General features: G+C 68.0%; 1 protein-coding gene across 2 annotated transcripts in view; it reads left to right on the plus strand.

The window, feature by feature from the left end:
* The first annotated feature begins 2981 nt into the window (after positions 1–2981).
* The window catches only part of TRIM54 (tripartite motif containing 54), a 31837-nt gene continuing 15867 nt past the window's right edge, over positions 2982–18951 (plus strand). For both annotated transcript variants that reach the window (XM_045010890.1, XM_045010891.1), the window contains exons 1-3: positions 2982–3149; positions 14213–14385; positions 17378–17549. In XM_045010890.1, coding sequence (XP_044866825.1) covers positions 2982–3149; positions 14213–14385; positions 17378–17549 — 513 coding nt within the window. The remainder of the gene's footprint in view (positions 3150–14212; positions 14386–17377; positions 17550–18951) is intronic.

Genomic DNA, 18951 nt, shown 5'->3' on the forward strand with positions numbered 1-18951 from the left:
AGTCCTAGGTCAGGTTCGTGGTGGCTGAGCTGTAACAGTCTCTCTGGAACCCCTGTAAAGGGTTATAGTCCAATAGGCCGTCCGGGGGCAGAGGCTGCGAGTCCTTCCGTGCCTTCGCTCCAAAGCAGTAGGTGCAAGACGCCGGCCTACGACTTATGCTTTCCCTGTTCAAAGTCTAAGCAGACCTGAGACGGCCGGATCAGGCCTGAAGCTTCCTTTCTAGCTGCAGGCTGGGCGCTGACCAGCAGCTCCACACGTGGGCTTTGATGGCATGTGCTGCGATCCATTCAGTGGGTCCTTGCTCAGACAATCCCTTCAGCAGCAGCCACTCGAAGGAACGAGAGAGTCACAGGTGAGCTGCTCTGTGGAATTACAGGCTTCAAAGAGAGCTGAGGACAAATATCATTACACCACAAGTCCCGTCTAAAGGACAATATCCCCTTTTGGTCTCCGAGTCAATCCAGTACAGAAACGGAGCATTATGGGACAGTGTAACAATGCGGTTCTGGCGGGACCCCACTGAGAGTGCCAATTCAGGACCAATTGCTCAAACAGGGCAGTTACAGCCCTAGGCTGGGGTTTTTCCACCTCTAAGGCAAACCAAACCAGCCAGACAAAGAGGACGTTGGTCTCACCCCACTGGCTAACCACAAGTCACACAAGCAATTTCCTTAGACACTCCAGTCTCCCAGTATCACCACCAGTGCACTCGTCCTGGGGATGAATCAATGGTTATGAAAACCAACACCCCAATAAAAGAAAACGGTTCTCTCGATCCTAACGAATCAAGCCCCAGTCCCAGGTCAATATACACATCAGATCTTACCCACAAATCACGCTGTTGCCAATCCTTTAGAATCTAAAATCTAAAGGTTTATTCATAAAAGGAAAAAGATCTAGATGAGAGCTAGAATTGGTTAAATGGAATCAATTACATACAGTGATGGCAAAGTTCTTGGTTCAGGCTTGTAGCAGTGATGGAGTAAACTGCAGGTTCAAATCAAGTCTCTGGAACATCCCCCGCTGGGATGGGTCGTTCAGTCCCTTGTGTGGAGCTTCAGTTTGTAGCAAAGTCCCTCCAGAGGTCAGAAGCAGGATTGAAGACCAGATAGACGAGCTGCAGCTGCCTTTTATAGTCTCTTGTCATGTGGCCTCTCTTCCTTTGTTCCAAACACAAGTTACCCAGCCCATGTCCTGGAAAAACCTCAGAGTTCTGTCCATAGGCAGGTCCCTGCCTTGCTGAGTCACAAGGCGTATCTGCCTCCTCTCAATGGGTCAGTTGTAGCTGATGGTCCTTAACAGGCCACCAAGCAGGCTAGGCAGAGCTGACACCAACTTGTCTGGGGTGTCACCCAGAAGCACAGCACAGATTTGAAATACAGACAGTACAGAGCCAATACTCATAATGTCAACTACAAAACTGATACAGACACACAGACAGCATAATCGTAACCAGCAACCCATAACCTGGTCTTAGACACCTCATTTGACCCCCTTATACAAGATTTGGTGCCACTACAGGACCTTGGTTGCAACAATGATCTATACGGTCCCAGTTCAAGTCAGTAACGTCAGTGGCCCTGTCACCGGGACAGTCACTGTTGTCAGCCAGAAGCAGCCGGGTGCTTGGGTGACACAGGAGAGCTGTGCGGCTCTGTCACCGGGACAGTCACTGTGTTGTCAGCCAGAAGCAGCCGGGTGCTTGGGTGACACAGGAGAGCTGTGCGGCTCTGTCACCGGGACAGTCACTGTGTTGTCAGCCAGAAGCAGCCGGGTGCTTGGGTGACACAGGAGAGCTGTGCGGCTCTGTCACCGGGACAGTCACTGTGTTGTCAGCCAGAAGCAGCCGGGTGCTTGGGTGACACAGGAGAGCTGTGCGGCTCTGTCACCGGGACAGTCACTGTGTTGTCAGCCAGAAGCAGCCGGGTGCTTGGGTGACACAGGAGAGCTGTGCGGCTCTGTCACCGGGACAGTCACTGTGTTGTCAGCCAGAAGCAGCCGGGTGCTTGGGTGACACAGGAGAGCTGTGCGGCTCTGTCACCGGGACAGTCACTGTGTTGTCAGCCAGAAGCAGCCGGGTGCTTGGCAGCCTGTCTCTGCCGGGAACAGCCCAGAGAAGGCAGGCGGCTGTGCAGCCTGGCCATGCTCCCGCAGGAGGGAGGGGAACGGGGCTGGGGCCTTGCTGGCCCCCTGAGGGGAATTACAGGTGCAGGGGCCCTGGCGTGTGGCACAGAGTCCCCAAGAGCCCCTGCAGCAATGTCAGCCCATGAACCCAGGGGTGGCTGCAGCTGCACCCACCCAGCCGGCCTGGAGTAACCAGCACGCGCCCGTCTCGGCTTGGCCTGGCCACCCTCTGCCTACTCTCCCTGCGGTGCCCCGTGGCCTGGCCTGGGAGCACATCTGGGCAGGGTCTGGTGCTGCGGGGGCTGCTCCCACTCTGGGCTTTGCCCCTGCTGAGCCCAAGGAGCAGGCTGCCCTCCAGGGTCACCCCGCTGCATGGGGCCCTTTCCCTCCCCCAGGCCTCCGTCCTGCTGGCCTCCCTGGGACAGCACCGCAGGGCCCCTGGCTGCGAGGGGGAGGAGCACACCGGCCTGCCAGGACCCAGCGTGACCAGCCTGGCCCAGAGGGAGCACAGGCTGGGCCCAGTGGGAGCCGGGACCCCGCCGAGGCTGCGTGACTCAGTGTCACCCGACGCCGCTGACAGCTGCAGCCTCGGCCTGCGATAAAATTGGCTCTGGGATTCCACGGGGCCCACGTGCTGCTAAAATTAGCGCCCGCGCTCACCGCCGGGGCCGGGGCCGGGGCCGGGGCCGGGGCGGGCAGCGAGTGCAGACGGGCAGGGGAGCGGCTCCGGGGCAGACGGACGCACGGAGCTAGAGGCGCAGCCGGGGCGAGCGCAGGCCAGGGCCAGGCAGCCAGCCCAAGGGGAGGCCGGGGCAGAGCGTGGGAGCAGGCGCGGGGCACCGGGCAGGGCCGCGGGGATGAACTTTGCGGTGGGATTCAAGCCCATGCTGGGGGACTCGCACAGCATGGACAGCCTGGAGAAGCAGCTGATCTGCCCCATCTGCCTGGAGATGTTCAGCAAGCCCGTGGTCATCCTGCCCTGCCAGCACAACCTGTGCCGCAAATGTGCCAACGACATCTTCCAGGTGCGGGCGCGACTGGGGCGGGCTGGGCTGGAGTGTGTGTGTGTGTGGGGGGGGGGCTGGAGAGACGGGCTACCGGGGTGGGTGGCATTGGGGCTGGGAGCGGCACTGGGGGATGGGGTGGGGGCCGCGTGGGGGGCTGGGAGCGGCACTGGGGGATGTGGAGGGGTTCGGGGGGGCTGGGAGCGGCACTGGGGGATGGGGTGGGGGCCGCGTGGGGGGCTGGGAGCGGCACTGGGGGATGTGGAGGGGATCGGGGGGGCTGGGAGCGGCACTGAGGAATGGGGTGGGGGCCGTGTTGGGGGCTGGGAGCGGCACTGGGGGATGGGGTGGGGGCCGTGTTGGGGGCTGGGAGCGGCACTGGGGGATGGGGTGGGGGCTGCGTGGGGGCTGGGAGCGGCACTGGGGGATGGGGTGGGGACTGCGTGGGGGCTGGGAGCGGCACTGAGGGATGTGGAGGGGTTCGGGGGGGCTGGGAGCGGCACTGGGGGATGGGATGGGGGCATGTGGGGGGCTGGGAGCGGCACTGAGGGATGGGGTGGGGGACGCATGGGGCTGGGAGCAGCACTGGGGGATGGGGTGGGGACTGAGTGGGGGGCTGGATGTGGCACTGGGGGATGTGGAGGGGTTCGGGGGGGGCTGGGAGCGGCACTGGGGGATGGGGTGGGGGCCGTCTTGGGGGCTGGGAGCGGCACTGGGGGATGGGGTGGGGGCCGTGTTGGGGGCTGGGAGCGGCACTGGGGGATGGGGTGGGGGCCGTGTTGGGGGCTGGGAGCAGCACTGGGGGATGGGGTGGGGGCTGCGTGGGGGGCTGGGAGCGGCACTGGGGGATGGGGTGGGGGCTGAGTGGGGGGCTGGATGTGGCACTGGGGGATGTGGAGGGGTTCGGGGGGGGCTGGGAGCGGCACTGGGGGATGGGGTGGGGGCCGTGTTGGGGGCTGGGAGCGGCACTGGGGGATGGGATGGGGGCCGTGTTGGGGGCTGGGAGCGGCACTGAGGGATGGGGTGGGGGCCGTGTTGGGGGCTGGGAGCGGCACTGGGGGATGGGGTGGGGGCCGTGTTGGGGGCTGGGAGTAGGGTGACCAGATGTCCCGATTTTATAGGGACAGTCCTGATTTTTGGGTCTCTCTCTTGGATAGGCTTTTATTACCCCCCACCCCCTGTCCCGATTTTTCACATTTGCTGTCTGGTCACCCTAGCTGGGAGCGGCACTGGGGGATGGGGTGGGGGCCGTCTTGGGGGCTGGGAGCGGCACTGAGGGATGGGGTGGGGGCCGTGTGGGGGGCTGGGAGCGGCACTGGGGGAGGGGGAGGGGGCCGTGTTGGGGGCTGGGAGCAGCACTCGGGGATGGTGTGGGGGCTGCGTGGGGCGCTGGGAGCGGCACTGGGGGATGGGGTGGGGGCTGAGTGGGGGGCTGTAAGAGGCACTGGGGGATGTGGAGGGGTTCGGGGGGGGAGGGGAGCGGCACTGTGGGAGGGGGTGGGGGCCGTGTTGGGGGCGGGGAGCGGCACTGGGGGATGGGATGGGGGCCGTGTTGGGGGCTGGGAGCGGCACTGAGGGATGGGGTGGGGGCCGGGTTGGGGGCTGGGAGCGGCACTGGGGGATGGGGTGGGGGCCGTGTTGGGGGCTGGGAGTAGGGTGACCAGATGTCCCGATTTTATAGGGACAGTCCTGATTTTTGGGTCTCTCTCTTGGATAGGCTTTTATTACCCCCCACCCCCTGTCCCGATTTTTCACATTTGCTGTCTGGTCACCCTAGCTGGGAGCGGCACTGGGGGATGGGGTGGGGGCCGCGTGGGGGGCTGGGAGCGGCACTGAGGGATGGGGTGGGGGCCGCGTTGGGGGCTGGGAGCGGCACTGAGGGATGGGGTGGGGGCATGTGGGGGGCTGGGAGCGGCACTGAGGGATGGGGTGGGGGCCGCATTGGGGGCTGGGAGCGGCACTGGGGGATGGGGTGGGGGACGCATGGGGCTGGGAGCAGCACTGGGGGATGGGATGGGATGGGGGCTGTGTAAGGGGCTGGAAGTGGCAGAGGGGGATAGTTTGGGGGGGCTGCGTGGGGGGCCAGGCCCCCTGACACTCATCCACCCCCCAGAGCCTGGCCGGAGTCAGCGTCACACGAACCGGCCCTGCAGTGGTCCCCAGCCTTGTCCACGCAGCCACCCCCATGGCTGGTCAGGGGGCTCTGTGGTTTTCCCCAGCCCCTGGCGCTCCCTGTGGCCTGCTCACAAGCCCGCACGTCTCGTCTCCATCTCCAATAGTAACTGGCCTCTGCCCTGGGCTCCTCCCAAGGGCACCCTGGGGACCCCACCTCTGCAGCCCCCTCCGGAGACACTGGCACAGCTGGTCTATTAGTGTGGGGCAGCCTCCATGGCCCTGAGTGCCCGGTGCGACCAGCAGGGTGGGGGGCGCGAGGGGGCCTCTCGGGCACGGCAGGGTGGACGCCAGGGGTCCCTGGGTCCTGCTTGGTGCCTGCTGCTTCTGCTCAGGTGGTGGGGGCCCTGCTTTGGGGGATTAGTGCAGCCTCTGGATTGGAGGGGTAAGTTAGGGGCTGGGGTTGGGGGTGCTCCTCAGCTCTGGCCGGGGGGAGGTGGGACTGAGCAGGTGGATCAGAACCAGGGTCCATCTAGCCCCACGTCCCCTCCCTGGTTGGACCTGCAGGGTCACTGCTCCAGTGAGGGCCCCAGGGGCCCGCGGGCTCGGTTCTGGGCCGTGGGGTGCGCTGCCCTCTCGTGCGACGGCTGGCCCTGGACATTGGCCCCCAGCCCCTGCGATCCGCCTCTGAGCCCCCGATGTGCCCCCACGTTCTCCACACGCTGCCAGGCCGGGGGCTCCAGGGACACCGTGGCCGGGAGGCAGGGAACCGGCTCAGCCGCGGGTTTTCTGAGCTGCCTGCACAGCCCTCAAGCATCACAGCTGCCGTCTCCGCCTGCGGCTGCGGCTGGAACGAGTGTCCATCCCCCGTCCCTGTGCCATGTGCCCCCCACTCATGTCTCCCCCACGGCGAGCGCCCGCTGTCCCCTGGGGTAGTGTGAGTCAGCGAGGCTCTGCCCCCGGGGCACCGGCTGGGACCCCCGCTGAGCAGCCCCCGGCCCGGGGCCGAGGCCTGTTGCATTGATCTCAATGAGATCAAGGTGTTTAGTGACTCTGTCACTGTCCCACCTTAGGACAGTGACTCTCGGGTTTGGGGGGTTTCCAGAGCCCGTGGCTGGCTCGGTGTCACGGACTCACAGATCGTGCCCACGCGTGGCCCCGGGTGGTCTGTGGGGGGGGGCCTTTTCAGGGCGACAGCCCTTCTCGGGGGGCCGCTCTCTCTCGGGGTCAGGCCCCTCCACCTCCCGGAGCCGCACCTCTCTGAGCCTCAGCACGTCTGTCTCTGCCATGGGCCCCCCCAGGGAGTCCACGCGCTCTGGGCCCCCTGGGCCTCCTCACCCCCGAAGGGGATGATCCCCCCCCCCGCCCTGTTCTCTAGCCCAGAGCGACTCTCCCCCAGCGTAACACAGGAGGTTTATTGAGAGGTGAACCCAGCACAGGAAACTCTCCAGCCTCAGGCCTGGCCTCCCTCAGCCCAGCACATCCCAGTCCCCCTGCAGCCAGGGGGGCTCTGCCTGCTCCCCCCCAGCCCCGACCCCCCTGCTTTCCAGCTGGGCCTCCGATACCCCCGGCCCCAAGCCCCCTCTGTCCATTGGCTTCTCTCCAGGAAACAGGGTCGTAACCTGGTTGCCTGGACCAACTCTCAGCCCTCCTCTGGCCCCTCGGGCTGGAAGCGGCTGGTCAGGTCACGGGGTCCTCTCCCCACAGCCCATTGTCCTCCTGTGAGGAAGTGGGACTGTGCTGGCTGTTCTGTGAATGCTGAGGGGGGATTATTGACCTGGGAAGGTGGCAGGGGGTTGTGCCGGGACTGTCTGCACTGGGGAAGGGAGGTACCTGAGCATGTAACCTGAGAACCCAGGAGGGGGGTTGGGGGCCAGGCAACACCTCTACCTGGGACACTGGACAAAGGACACACAGGCTGGGGGAGGAGCCGGGGGGAGGCTGAGTGAGAGGCTGGGGGGAGTTTCAGTTTGAAGCTGGCTGGGAAATGGAGGGGAGCCCCGACGGGGCTTGGGCTTCCCAACGGGGCTGTGGCCTCCCTGGGGCCCCAGATGGACCTGACTAAAGGGGGTCCTGTTGTCTGTACTGGCAAGACCTGTTTTGGGACCGTGTTCCTGTCATCTTAATAAACCTCTGTGTTACTGGCTGGCTGAGAGTCACGTCTGACTGCGACGTGGGGGTGCAGGACCCTCTGGCTTCCCCAGGACCCCGCCTGGGGGGACTCGCTGTGGGAAGCGCACGGAGGGGCAGAGGATGCTGAATGCTCCAAGGAGAGACCCAGGAAGGTGAAGCCGTGGGAGCTTCTTGCCCTGCAGACAGGCTGCTCCGAGGGAGAGGAGGCTCCCAGGGTCCTGCCTGGCTTGGTGGGGAGCAGCTCCAGAGCATCACCCGGGGACTCCGTGACACCCCCACTGGCCAGAACCAGCTGCGACTCCTGAGCTGGGTCCTCGAGTCACCAGGTCATCAGTCGCTGGGGTCTCCATCCTCCAGGCCATCGGCCGGGGTACCACGTTCCCTCTCCGGTCCTGTGTAACAACAAACTCCCTCTCCCCTCCCCACGTTAAACCAGTAACACCCAGGGACACTGAGTCCCACCCCCTCTGCATGCAACCCCCTGGAAAAACAAGGAAAACACAACCCCCCCCACTTCGTCACGCTCGGGTCCTCGGCAAACACCCCCCAACCCCCTCCCCTCCCCATTCTGAGCCCAGCAGGTTCCTGCTCAAACAGGAATGAACAAGAAATTCAAACAAGCGTTTGCACAGAAATGAAACTGAGCGATTGTGCAGCACAAACGTACGCGAAAGTCTCTCTGCTTTGGTGGTAAAATACTCGCGTCTCCTTTTCACCGCGGACCGGCCTTGGGGGGGCGGAAAGGGCTCCCAGGCCCCGGTCCTGCAGTGTGAAGAGGGGTCACCAGCCAGACACAAGGCAGAGGAGAGAGTGGAGAGGAAAGCTGGAAATGCGGCTTTGGAGCAGGGGGCGGTTGGTCAGCCACGGATGGGGCTTTGGCTGGCAGGGCGCCCCGGCCTCTGGGTCACCCTCCGGCCTTGTCTCCTCCGGCCGGCTGGGCTGTGGCCAGCTCGTCTCGCAGGGCCGATGCAGGGCAGGTTATTCAGGCTTTGATGGAAAGTCGGGAGTGCGAGACAGGCAAGGAGCAGGTTGCGGGGGCTGGCAGTGAGTTTCCCCACTGTGGGCTCAGGCCAGAGCCGGCTCTACAGTTTTCGCCACCCCAAGCAGCGCGCTGAATTGCCGCCGGATGGCGGGGGCGGGGACAGTCCGTGTGCCCTGAGGGCGGCAGGCGCATTTCCGCGGCGGCAATTCGGCGGCAGCTGCTATGTTTAGCTGAAGCCGCCGCGGACAGCTAAACATAGAAGCTGCCGCCGAATTGCCGCTACCGCGGAAACGCGCCTGCCGCCCTGAGGGCACACGGACTGCCCACGGCGGAAATTCGGCGCGCTGCGTGGGGGCAAAACAACAGGGCCGGCCGCCCCTTGCACATGGCCGCCCCAAGCCCCAGCTTGGAATGCTGGTGCCTGGAGCCGGCCCTGGCTCAGGCCTGGCCGTCGGGACAGACCAGGCCCCTCCGGACTCCCAGGGGACGCGTCTTTCAGTCTGGGCTGCTCGTTTGTCTGGGGCTTGGGGAGAGGAGCCCGGCAAGGCGCCCTGGGGTGCAGGGAGGGACGAGTGGGCGGCCTGGTTCAGCTGGGGGTGGGGCTGGTGTGGCCCTGGTATGACTGGGGGCGGGGCTGGGGGCGGGGCTGGCAGGGCTGGGGGCGCTGGGGGGGGCTGGCAGGACTTAGGGGTTTGTGGGTGGGGCTGGTGTGGCCCTGGTGTGGCTGTGGGCGGGGCTGGCAGGGCTTGGGGGTTTGTGGGCGGGGCTGGCAGGGCTCTGGGGGGGGCTGTGGGCTCGGCTGGTGTGGCCCTGGTGTGGCTGTGGGTGGGGTTGTGGGCGGGGCTGGCAGGGCTCTGGGGGGGCGGTGGGCGGGGCTGGCAGGGCTGTGGGGTTTGTGGGCGGGCTGGCAGGGCTCTGGGGGGGCTTGGGGCGGGGCTGGTGTGGCCCTGGTGTGGCTGTGGGTGGGGCTGTGGGCGGGGCTGGCAGGGCTTGGGGGTTTGTGGGCGGGGCTGGCAGGGCTCTGGGGGTCTGTGGGCAGGGCTGGCAGGGCTGGGGGGGCTGGCAGGGCTGTGGGGGGCTGTGGGCGGGGCTGGCAGGGCTCTGGGGGGCTGTGGGTGGGGCTGGCAGGGCTGGGGGGGCTGTGGGCGGGGCTGGCAGGGCTGGGGGGGCTGGCAGGGCTGGGGGGGGCTGGGGGGGCTGTGGGCGGGGCTGGCAGGGCTATCGAAGGGGCTCACTCCCCTGAGCTGTGCAGAGGTGGCCCCTTTGCAGCCCAGACGTGCCCTGGCCTGAGTTTGTGAGTGTCACGGAGTCCCCGGGCGCTGCTCTGGAGCTGCTCCCCACCAAGCCAGGCAGGACTCTGGGAGCCTCCTCTCCCTCGGAGCAGCCTGTCTGCAGGGCAAGAAGCTCCCACGGCTTCACCTCCTGGGTCTGACCTTGGAGCATTCAGCATCCTCTGCCCCTCCGTGCGCTTCCCCCAGCGAGTCCCCCCAGCGGGGTCCTGCCCCCCCCTTCGCAGTCAGACGTGACTCTCAGCCAGCCAGTGACACAGAGGTTTATTCAATGACAGGAACAGGGTCTCAAACAGAGCTTGTAGGTACAGAGAACGGGACCCCTGGGCCGGGTCCATCCTGGGGGGCAGTGAGCCAGACCCCCACATCTGCCCTCACTCCTCATCCCCAGCCAGCTCCAGACTGACCCCCCTCCAGCCCCTCCTCTCTGGCCTTTGTCTCTTTCCGGGGCTAGGAGGTCACCTGAGCTCTGTGTTCCCCTTTAGCATCCCCTGGCAGGGGGAAGGTGTGAAGGAGTAGGAAGCACAGACTGTCTGTGCGGGGGAGGGGAGAGCCAGAGGTTTAGGTGAAGATGCAGGAATTCAACTGTGAGCTGAGCTTGGCCTGGGGGAGGGGAGATGACACCTCTGGCCAGGGGAGACAAAGGAAAGGAGCTGAGGAAAGAGGAGGGGCCGGAGGGAATGGGCAGACGAGTGCTGGCTGGAGAACAGAGGGGAGGCAGGGAGACCGAGCTCTGATCCCCAAGGGGGGCTGTGGGGCCCCCCAAGATGGACCTATCCGGGGGATCCGGTTATCTGTGCCTGCAAGACCTGTGTTGGACTGTGTTCCTGTCGTCTAAATAAACCTTCTGCTTTACTGGCTGGCTGAGAGTCCTGATGAATCTGCAGGGAGTGCGGGGGTGCAGGACCTGACTCCCCCACACTCCGTGACAACTGGTGGCAGCGGTGGGATCAGCGGCACCCCGTGGACGGCGCTTCCTGCAGTAAGTGACTGGGGAGCAGTAAAACGAAGGGGCGAGTCACCCCTGGGCGAGTGTGGCCAGAGAGCAGGACTTTGCAGTAACAGGGTCCTCCGGGGGATCACAGCGAGCGATCCCAGGGGCGGAGGAGTCTGCAGCTCGACCCTGGCAGAGAGGTGGTGAGCTCAAGGACTGGCACACTAGGGGTCCCCCTGGAACCCGTGGGGAGCGGCGAGCACCCCAGCCTGCGAGTGGCCAGCAGGAAGATGTATGCCACGCAGCGCAAGTGTGAGCTGGTGGAGCTGTGCAAGCAGAGGGGGCTGCACTGTGGGAAGCTCACCAAGGCCCAGCTGATTGCCCGGCTGGAGGAGAGAGATCGCAGGAATGAACCGGTCCCTGTCTCTGAGGGAAGCAGCCGGGCAGATGCAGCGCAGGCACCAGTGTCTGTCCCCGCTGGGAGTGGTCAGCCGGCCGCTGAGGGCGTCCCGAGACCCCCCACCCCTAGGCCTAGAGGGAGGGGGAGGAGGAGCCCAGCTACGGAGGGCACCGTGACCCCCCCGGCCAGCAGGGGATCGTCCCGGCGACGCTCGGCCTCCGTGGAGCGCAGGCGGCTGGACTTGGAGAGAGAGATCAAACTGAAGGAGATGGAGATGGAGGACCGGCAGAAGCAACGGGAATACGATGAGAGGGAGAAGGAGAAGCAGCGCAGTCATGAGCTGGCCATGGCCCAGCTGAACAACAGGGAGGCCCCGGCTGCGGTGAGTGAGGGGGGGCCCAAGCCTACAAAGAGCTTCGGTAAGAGCTTCCTGGCCCCGCGTAAGGAGGGGGAGGACATAGACACCTTCCTGACGGCCTTTGAGAATGCCTGCGAGCTGCACCAGGTGGACCCTGCAGACAGGATCCGGTGCCTCACCCCCTTACTGGACTCCACCGCCGTGGAGGTGTACAGCCGAATGAGAGGGGAGGAGGCGCGGGACTACAACCTGTTCAAAGAGGCCCTGCTCCGTGAGTTTGGGCTGACCCCGGAGATGTACCGGAAGAGGTTCCGGGGTCAACGTAAGACCCGGGAGGTCACATACCTGCAACTGGTCAACCGGGCGCAGGGGTACGCCCGCAAGTGGACGGCTGGGGCCCAAACTAGAGAGGACCTGCTTGACCTAGTTGTACTGGAGCACCTGTATGCGCAGTGCCCATCCGACCTGAAGCAGTGGCTGATGGACCGGAAGCCGGAGAACCCGCAGCATGCAGGCCGGCTGGCCGACCAATACATGGACAGTCGGGCGGCGGATGGCAGGGAGGCGTCTCGAAGGAGCAGGTCTGCCTCAACGCAGAGAGAGAGTCACCATGGGACCTCCCAGAAGGAGCCGAGGGAGGGCCCCCACCAAAGGGAAGCATCTGGCGTCAGGTCCAGCCGTCCCACTCGAGGGGACCCACGAGACATGGGCTGCTATCAATGTGGCCAACCGGGCCACGTACGGGGCCAGTGCCCCAAGCTCCGGGACAAACTGAGCAGACCAACCCCACACTGGGTCAACTTGGTAGAGACCCAGCCGGATGAGGGGCAGCGTTCGCACGAAAGGGGGGTGGGCCGCGTACCCCCTGCGAAGGAGGGAGGGGGGCCCCGGGTGGACCCCTCCGAGGGGCTGGATGCTCCCAGCCCTGAGTTTGGGGTTTACAGGGTGGGCACGGGACTACCCCTCCGGAGCGAGTGCCTTGTTCCCCTGGAGGTAGACGGGAAGGAGGTCACTGGGTACTGGGATACGGGCGCAGAGGTGACGCTGGCCCGGCCGCAGGTGGTGGGCCCAGATCGGATGGTGCCCAACACCTACCTGAACCTGAGGGGTGTGATCGGGACCCCATTCAAGGTGCCTGTAGCGAGGGTGCACCTAAAGTGGGGGGACAAGGAGGGCCTCAAGGACGTGGGGGTGCACCCACATTTGCCCACGGAGGTGTTAATGGGGGGGGACCTCGAGGACTGGCCAAGTAACACCCAGGGTACCCTGTCCGTGAACCGTAGTCAGGGTCGACGCAGGGCTCTGCACCCTGACCCCGGGGAACGTACTCTGGCCGAGACACCGGACCCTGACCCGGTAGGGAGGGAACGCCCAGGGACAGGGCTCAGAGAGGCTGTGGCCCCAGACCCAGCCGGGGAGAGAGAGCAGATCCCCGTCCCTGCCCCAGCGGCTGAGTACCAGGCCGCGGTGCGGGAAGACCCCTCCTTGCGGAGGATAAGGGACCTGGCCAACCTCGGGGGGGACAGACCATGGGACGAGGTGGCCGGAAAAGGTTCCTGTGGGAGAAGGGGCTCCTGTACCGAGAATGGGCTCCCCCAGGGAAGATGGAGTCAGGAGGGATCAGGAGGCAGCTGGTGGCACCCCAGGAGTATCGCCGCCAGCTGCTGTGCCAGGCCCATGACATGTCCCCCTCAGGGCACCAGGGAGCCTGGCGTACCCAGCAGCGGCTGCTGCAGAACTATTACTGGCCTGGGGTCTTTGCCCATGTCCGGCAGCACTGCCGCTCCTGTGACGTCTGCCAGAGGGGGAGGAAGGCCCGGGACAGGGGGGAGATGGCTGTAAGGCCCGGGCCCCACCCCGAGGAGCCTGTCCGGAGGGGGGCCAGGGTCAGGAGGGGGGCTCTGAACCGAGAGAGCCTGAATCACAGCCCCCCAGACTGGAACGTGGGGGGAAGGCCCCAGGCCCGTGTGCACCCCAGGGGTACTGGGGTGGGGAGAGGGCGCGGGCGGCATAAGGGTGTAGGTGGGTCCGAACTTCCCCGGGTCACTGGCTGGAGTGACCCCGCTCAGTTCAGTCTCGGAGGGGGGAGAGGTGTGAAGGAGTAGGAAGCACAGACTGTCTGTGCGGGGGAGGGGAGAGCCAGAGGTTTAGGTGAAGATGCAGGAATTCAACTGTGAGCTGAGCTTGGCCTGGGGGAGGGGAGATGACACCTCTGGCCAGGGGAGACAAAGGAAAGGAGCTGAGGAAAGAGGAGGGGCCGGAGGGAATGGGCAGACGAGTGCTGGCTGGAGAACAGAGGGGAGGCAGGGAGACCGAGCTCTGATCCCCAAGGGGGGCTGTGGGGCCCCCCAAGATGGACCTATCCGGGGGATCCGGTTATCTGTGCCTGCAAGACCTGTGTTGGACTGTGTTCCTGTCGTCTAAATAAACCTTCTGCTTTACTGGCTGGCTGAGAGTCCTGATGAATCTGCAGGGAGTGCGGGGGTGCAGGACCTGACTCCCCCACACTCCGTGACAGAAGGGCCCCGGCCGTTTGTTGCCAGGAGACAGTGTCGGCCATTTATGCACCCTGGAGACTTAAGAACTGCCTAGGGGAAACTGAGGCACCCGCACAGTATTCAGAGGAAACATTAAGAACAGCCCCACTTCGTCACAGTGACTCTGCCCTGCACTTCACCTGGATGTTGCTGTGTCTATGCCAGGCGCCCGGGCTGGTGCCCTGCAGCCCACTCTGGGGCTGGAGCACGGAGGGGTGACCCCGGGCTGGGTGCTCAGTGTTGGGCAGGCATATTTGGGTCTCCCCCATGGCCTCCTGGCCTTAGCGTTCCTGGCGCGTGCTGGCCCCACCCTCCTGACTTGTGCCTGTTCCATGCCAGGCTTCCAACCCACTGTGGCAGTCGCGGGGCTCGAGCTCGGTGTCGTCGGGGGGGCGGTTCCGGTGTCCCTCCTGCCGCCACGAGGTCGTCCTGGACCGGCACGGCGTCTACGGGCTGCAGCGCAACCTGCTCGTGGAGAACATCATCGACATCTACAAGCAGGAGTCGACCAGGTGGGGGCAGAGGCCCAGCGAGGGGCGTGGGTCTGCCAGGGCCTGGGGGGCCCAAGGGCTTGGGGAGGGGAGGGGAAGATCTGCACAGCGGGCAGGGGGTGTGCGGGGGGGGGGTTCCTGAGCATATGGGGTGATTCTGGGCCGTGCGGGGCGGCTGCAGGGCACACGGAGGGCGGGGGGCCCTGGGGGCCGGCAGCGAGTGCGGGGGGGGGTTCCTGAGCACGTGGGGTGATTCCGGGCCGTGCGGGGCGGCTGCAGGGCACACGGAGGGCGGGGGGCCCTGGGGGCCGGCAGGGAGTGCGGGGGGGAGGGTTCCTGAGGGTGTGGGGCGATTCCGGGCCATGCGGGGCGGCTGCAGGGCACACGGAGGGCTGGGGGGCTGGCAGGGGGTGCGGGGGGGGGTTCCTGAGCACGTGGGGCGATTCTGGGCCGTGCGGGGCGGCTGCAGGGCACACGGAGGGCTGGGGGGCTGGCAGGGGGTGCGGGGGGCGGGGGGTTCCTGAGCACGTGGGGTGATTCCGGGCCATGCGGGGCGGCTGCAGGGCACACGGAGGGCTGGGGGCACTGTGGGACGGAAGGGGGTGGTGGGGGGGTTCCTGAGCGCGTGGGGCGATTCCGGGCCGTGCGGGGCGGCTGCAGGGCACACGGAGGGCGGGGGGGCTGGCAGGGGGTGTGGGGGGGGGTTCCTGAGCGCGTGGGGCGATTCTGGGCCGTGCGGGGCGGCTGCAGGGCACACGGAGGTGGGGGGCCCGGGGGGCCGGCAGGGGGTGTGGGGGGGGTTCCTGAGCGCGTGGGGCGATTCTGGGCCGTGCGGGGCGGCTGCAGGGCACATGGAGGGCGGGGGGCCCTGGGGGCCGGCAGGGGGTGCCGGGGGGGGGTGTTCCTGAGCGCGTGGGGCGATTCCGGGCCGTGCGGGGCGGCTGCAGGGCACACGGAGGGCGGGGGGCCCTGGGGGCTGGCGGGCGGTGCGGGGGGGGGTTCCTGAGCGTGTGGGGCGATTCCGGGCCGTGCAGGGCAGCTGCAGGGCACACGGAGGGCGGGGGGGCCGGCAGGGGGTGTGGGGGGGTTCCTGAGTGCGTGGGGCGATTCCGGGCCGTGCGGGGCGGCTGCAGGGCACACGGAGGGTGGGGGGCCCTGGGGGCCGGCGGGGGGTGCGGGGGGGGGGTGTTCCTGAGCGCGTGGGGCGATTCCGGGCCGTGCGGGGCGGCTGCATGGCACACGGAGGGCGGGGGGCCCTGGGGGCCGGCAGAGGGTGCGGGGGGGAGGGTTCCTGAGCGTGTGGGGCGATTCCGGGCCATGCGGGGCGGCTGCAGGGCACACGGAGGGCTGGGGGCCCTGGGGGCCGGCGGGGGGTGTGGGGGGGGGGTTCCTGAGCGCGTGGGGCGATTCCGGGCCGTGTGGGGCGGCTGCAGGGCACACGGAGGTGGGGGGCCCTGGGGGCCGGCAGGGGGGGTGGGGGGAGGTTCCTGAGCGCGTGGGGTAATTCCGGGCCATGCGGGGCGGCTGCAGGGCACACGGAGGGCTGGGGGGCTGGCAGAGGGTGTGGGGGGTTTCCTGAGCGCGTGGGGCGATTCCGGGCCGTGCGGGGCGGCTGCAGGGCACACGGAGGTGGGGGGCTGGCAGGGGGTGTGGGGGGGGTTCCTGAGTGCGTGGGGCGATTCCGGGCCATGCGGGGCGGCTGCAGGGCACACGGAGGGCTGGGGGGCTGGCAGGGGGTGTGGGGGGTTTCCTGAGCGCGTGGGGCGATTCCGGGCCGTGCGGGGCGGCTGCAGGGCACACGGAGGGCGGGGGGCTGGCAGGGGGTGTGTGGGGGGTTCCTGAGCGCGTGGGGCGATTCTGGGCCGTGCGGGGCGGCTGCAGGGCACACGGAGGTGGGGGGCCCTGGGGGCCGGCAGGGGGTGTGGGTGGGAATGTTCCTGAGGAAGTGGGGCGATTCCGGGCTATGTGGGGCGGCTGCAGGGCACACCGAGGGCGGGGCGCCCTGGGGGCCGCCAGGGGGGGTGGGGGGGGTTCCTGAGCGCGTGGGGCGATTCCGGGCCATGTGGGGCGGCTGCAGGGCACACCGAGGGCGGGGAGCCCTGGGGGCCGGCAGGGGGTGTGGGGGGGGTTCCTGAGCGCGGGGGGGGATTCCGGGCCGTGCGGGGCAGCTGCAGGGCACACGGAGGGCTGGCAGGGGGTGCGGGGGGGGGTTCCTGAGCAGGTGGGGTGATTCCGGGCCATGCGGGGCGGCTGCAGGGCACACGGAGGGCTGGGGGCCCTGGGGGCCGGCAGGGGGTGTGGGGGGGGGTTCCTGAGCGCGTGGGGCGATTCCGGGCCGTGCGGGGCGGCTGCAGGGCACACGGAGGGCGGGGGGCTGGCAGGGGGTGTGGGGGGGGTTCCTGAGCGCGTGGGGCGATTCTGGGCCGTGCGGGGCGGCTGCAGGGCACACGGAGGTGGGGGGCCCGGGGGGCCGGCAGGGGGTGTGGGGGGGGGGGTTCCTGAGCGCGTGGGGGGATTCCGGGCATGTGGGGCGGCTGCAGGGCACACGGAGGTGGGGGGCCCTGGGGGCCGGCAGGGGGTGTGGGGGGAGGTTCCTGAGCGCATGGGGGGATTCCGGGCCGTGCGGGGCGGCTGCAGGGCACACGGAGGGTGGGGGGCCCTGGGGGCTGGCAGGGAGAGCGGGGGGGGGGTGTTCCTGAGCGCGTGGGGCGATTCTGGGCCGTGCGGGGCGGCTGCAGGGCACACGGAGGTGGGGGGCCCTGAGGGTCGGCAGGGGGTGTGCGGGGGGGCGGTTCCTGAGCGCGTGGGGCGATTCCGGGCCATGTGGGGCGGCTGCAGGGCACACGGAGGTGGGGGGCCCTGGGGGCCGGCAGGGGGTGTGGGGGGGGTTCCTGAGCGTGTGGGGCGATTCTGGGCCGTGCGGGGCGGCTGCAGGGCACACCGAGGGCGGGGGGCCCTGGGGGCCGGCAGGGGGTGTGCGGGGAGTGGGGCCCAAGCTGTGCCCATCCCCCAGGCCCCTGCACGCCAAAGCCGAGCAGCAGCTGATGTGCGATGAGCACGAGGACGAGAAGATCAACATCTACTGCCTGAGCTGCGAGGCGCCCACCTGCTCCCTGTGCAAGGTGTTCGGGGCCCACAAGGACTGCGAGGTGGCCCCGCTGCCCAGCGTCTACAAGCGCCAGAAGGTACCTGGTGGCGCCCGGGGGGCCAGGAACCGGGGCAGGGGGCGCGTGGCCGGGGGAGGGGCGTGGCGGGGTCCCCGTGTCCCGTTCTCCTCCGCTGCGGTTGGTGCCCATGTGGCCGCGGGGGCCCTTGGGCTGCCCTGATCCCCCCAGGAGCAGCCTGGCCTGGCCCGGCTGGAGCAGCAGGAGGGGGACCGGACAGCCCCACCCCCAGGTCTGTGCGATTCAGCGGCTGCCCCCCCTTCCGGGCCTGGGGCAGGTCTCTCCTCCCCGGGGACACCGAGGGGCCAGAGCTGCCCCAGGTGCAGGCTCTGTGGGGCTCCTGCAGGGGGCCGGGGGTAGGGGCGGCTGGCAGGGAGCCTGCAGGGCCCAGTCTGGGCTTGCTGAGCTCCCCACGTATTCACTGCTGTGGTGGCTGCCGGCCAGGCCCCCTCCCGCAGCAAGGGGGGACTGCAGCCCGCCCGTGCCCAGCACCGACCCCTCTGCCCGTGCCCGGCACCGACCCCCCCCACCCCGTGCCCGGCACCGACCCCTCTGCCCGTGCCCAGCACCGACCCCTCTGCCCGTGCCCAGCACCGACCCCTCTGCCCGTGCCCGGCACCGACCCCCCCCACCCGTGCCTGGCACCGACCCCTCTGCCCGTGCCCAGCACCGACCCCCCCCACCCGTGCCCAGCACCGACCCCTCTGCCCGTGCCCGGCACCGACCCCTCTGCCTGTGCCTGGCACCGACCCCTCTGCCCGTGCCCAGCACAGACCCCTCGTGCCCAGCACCGACCCCTCTCCCCGTGCCCAGCACAGCCCCCTCTGCCCGTGCCCGGCACCGACCCCTCTGCCCGTGCCCGGCACCGACCCCTCCCACCCGGGCCCAGCACCGACCCCCCTTCCCGTGCCCCTCACTGACCCCGCCGCCCCGTGCCCGGCACCGACCCCTCTTCCCGTGCCCAGCACCGACCCCTCCCACCCGTGCCCAGCACCGACCCCTCTGCCCGTGCCCAGCACCGACCCCTCTGCCCGTGCCCAGCACCGACCCCTCTGCCTGTGCCTGGCACCGACCCCTCTGCCCGTGCCCGGCACCGACCCCTCTGCCCGTGCCCAGCACTGACCCCTCGTTGCCAGCAACGTCCCCTGTAGCCGTGCCCGGCACCGACCCCTCTTCCCGTGCCCTGCACCGACCCCTCTGCCCGTGCCCGGCACCGACCCCTCCCACCCGTGCCCAGCACCGACCCCTCTTCCCGTGCCCGGCACTGACCCCTCCCACCCGTGCCCGGCACCGACCCCTCTTCCCGTGCCCAGCACCGACCCCCCCCACCCGTGCCCAGCACCGACCCCTCTTCCCGTGCCCAGCACCGACCCCTCCCACCCGTGCCCAGCACCGACCCCTCTGCCCGTGCCCAGCACCGACC

Source organism: Mauremys mutica, chromosome 3, assembly GCF_020497125.1.
Source record: "Mauremys mutica isolate MM-2020 ecotype Southern chromosome 3, ASM2049712v1, whole genome shotgun sequence".
Taxonomy (NCBI): domain Eukaryota; kingdom Metazoa; phylum Chordata; order Testudines; family Geoemydidae; genus Mauremys; species Mauremys mutica.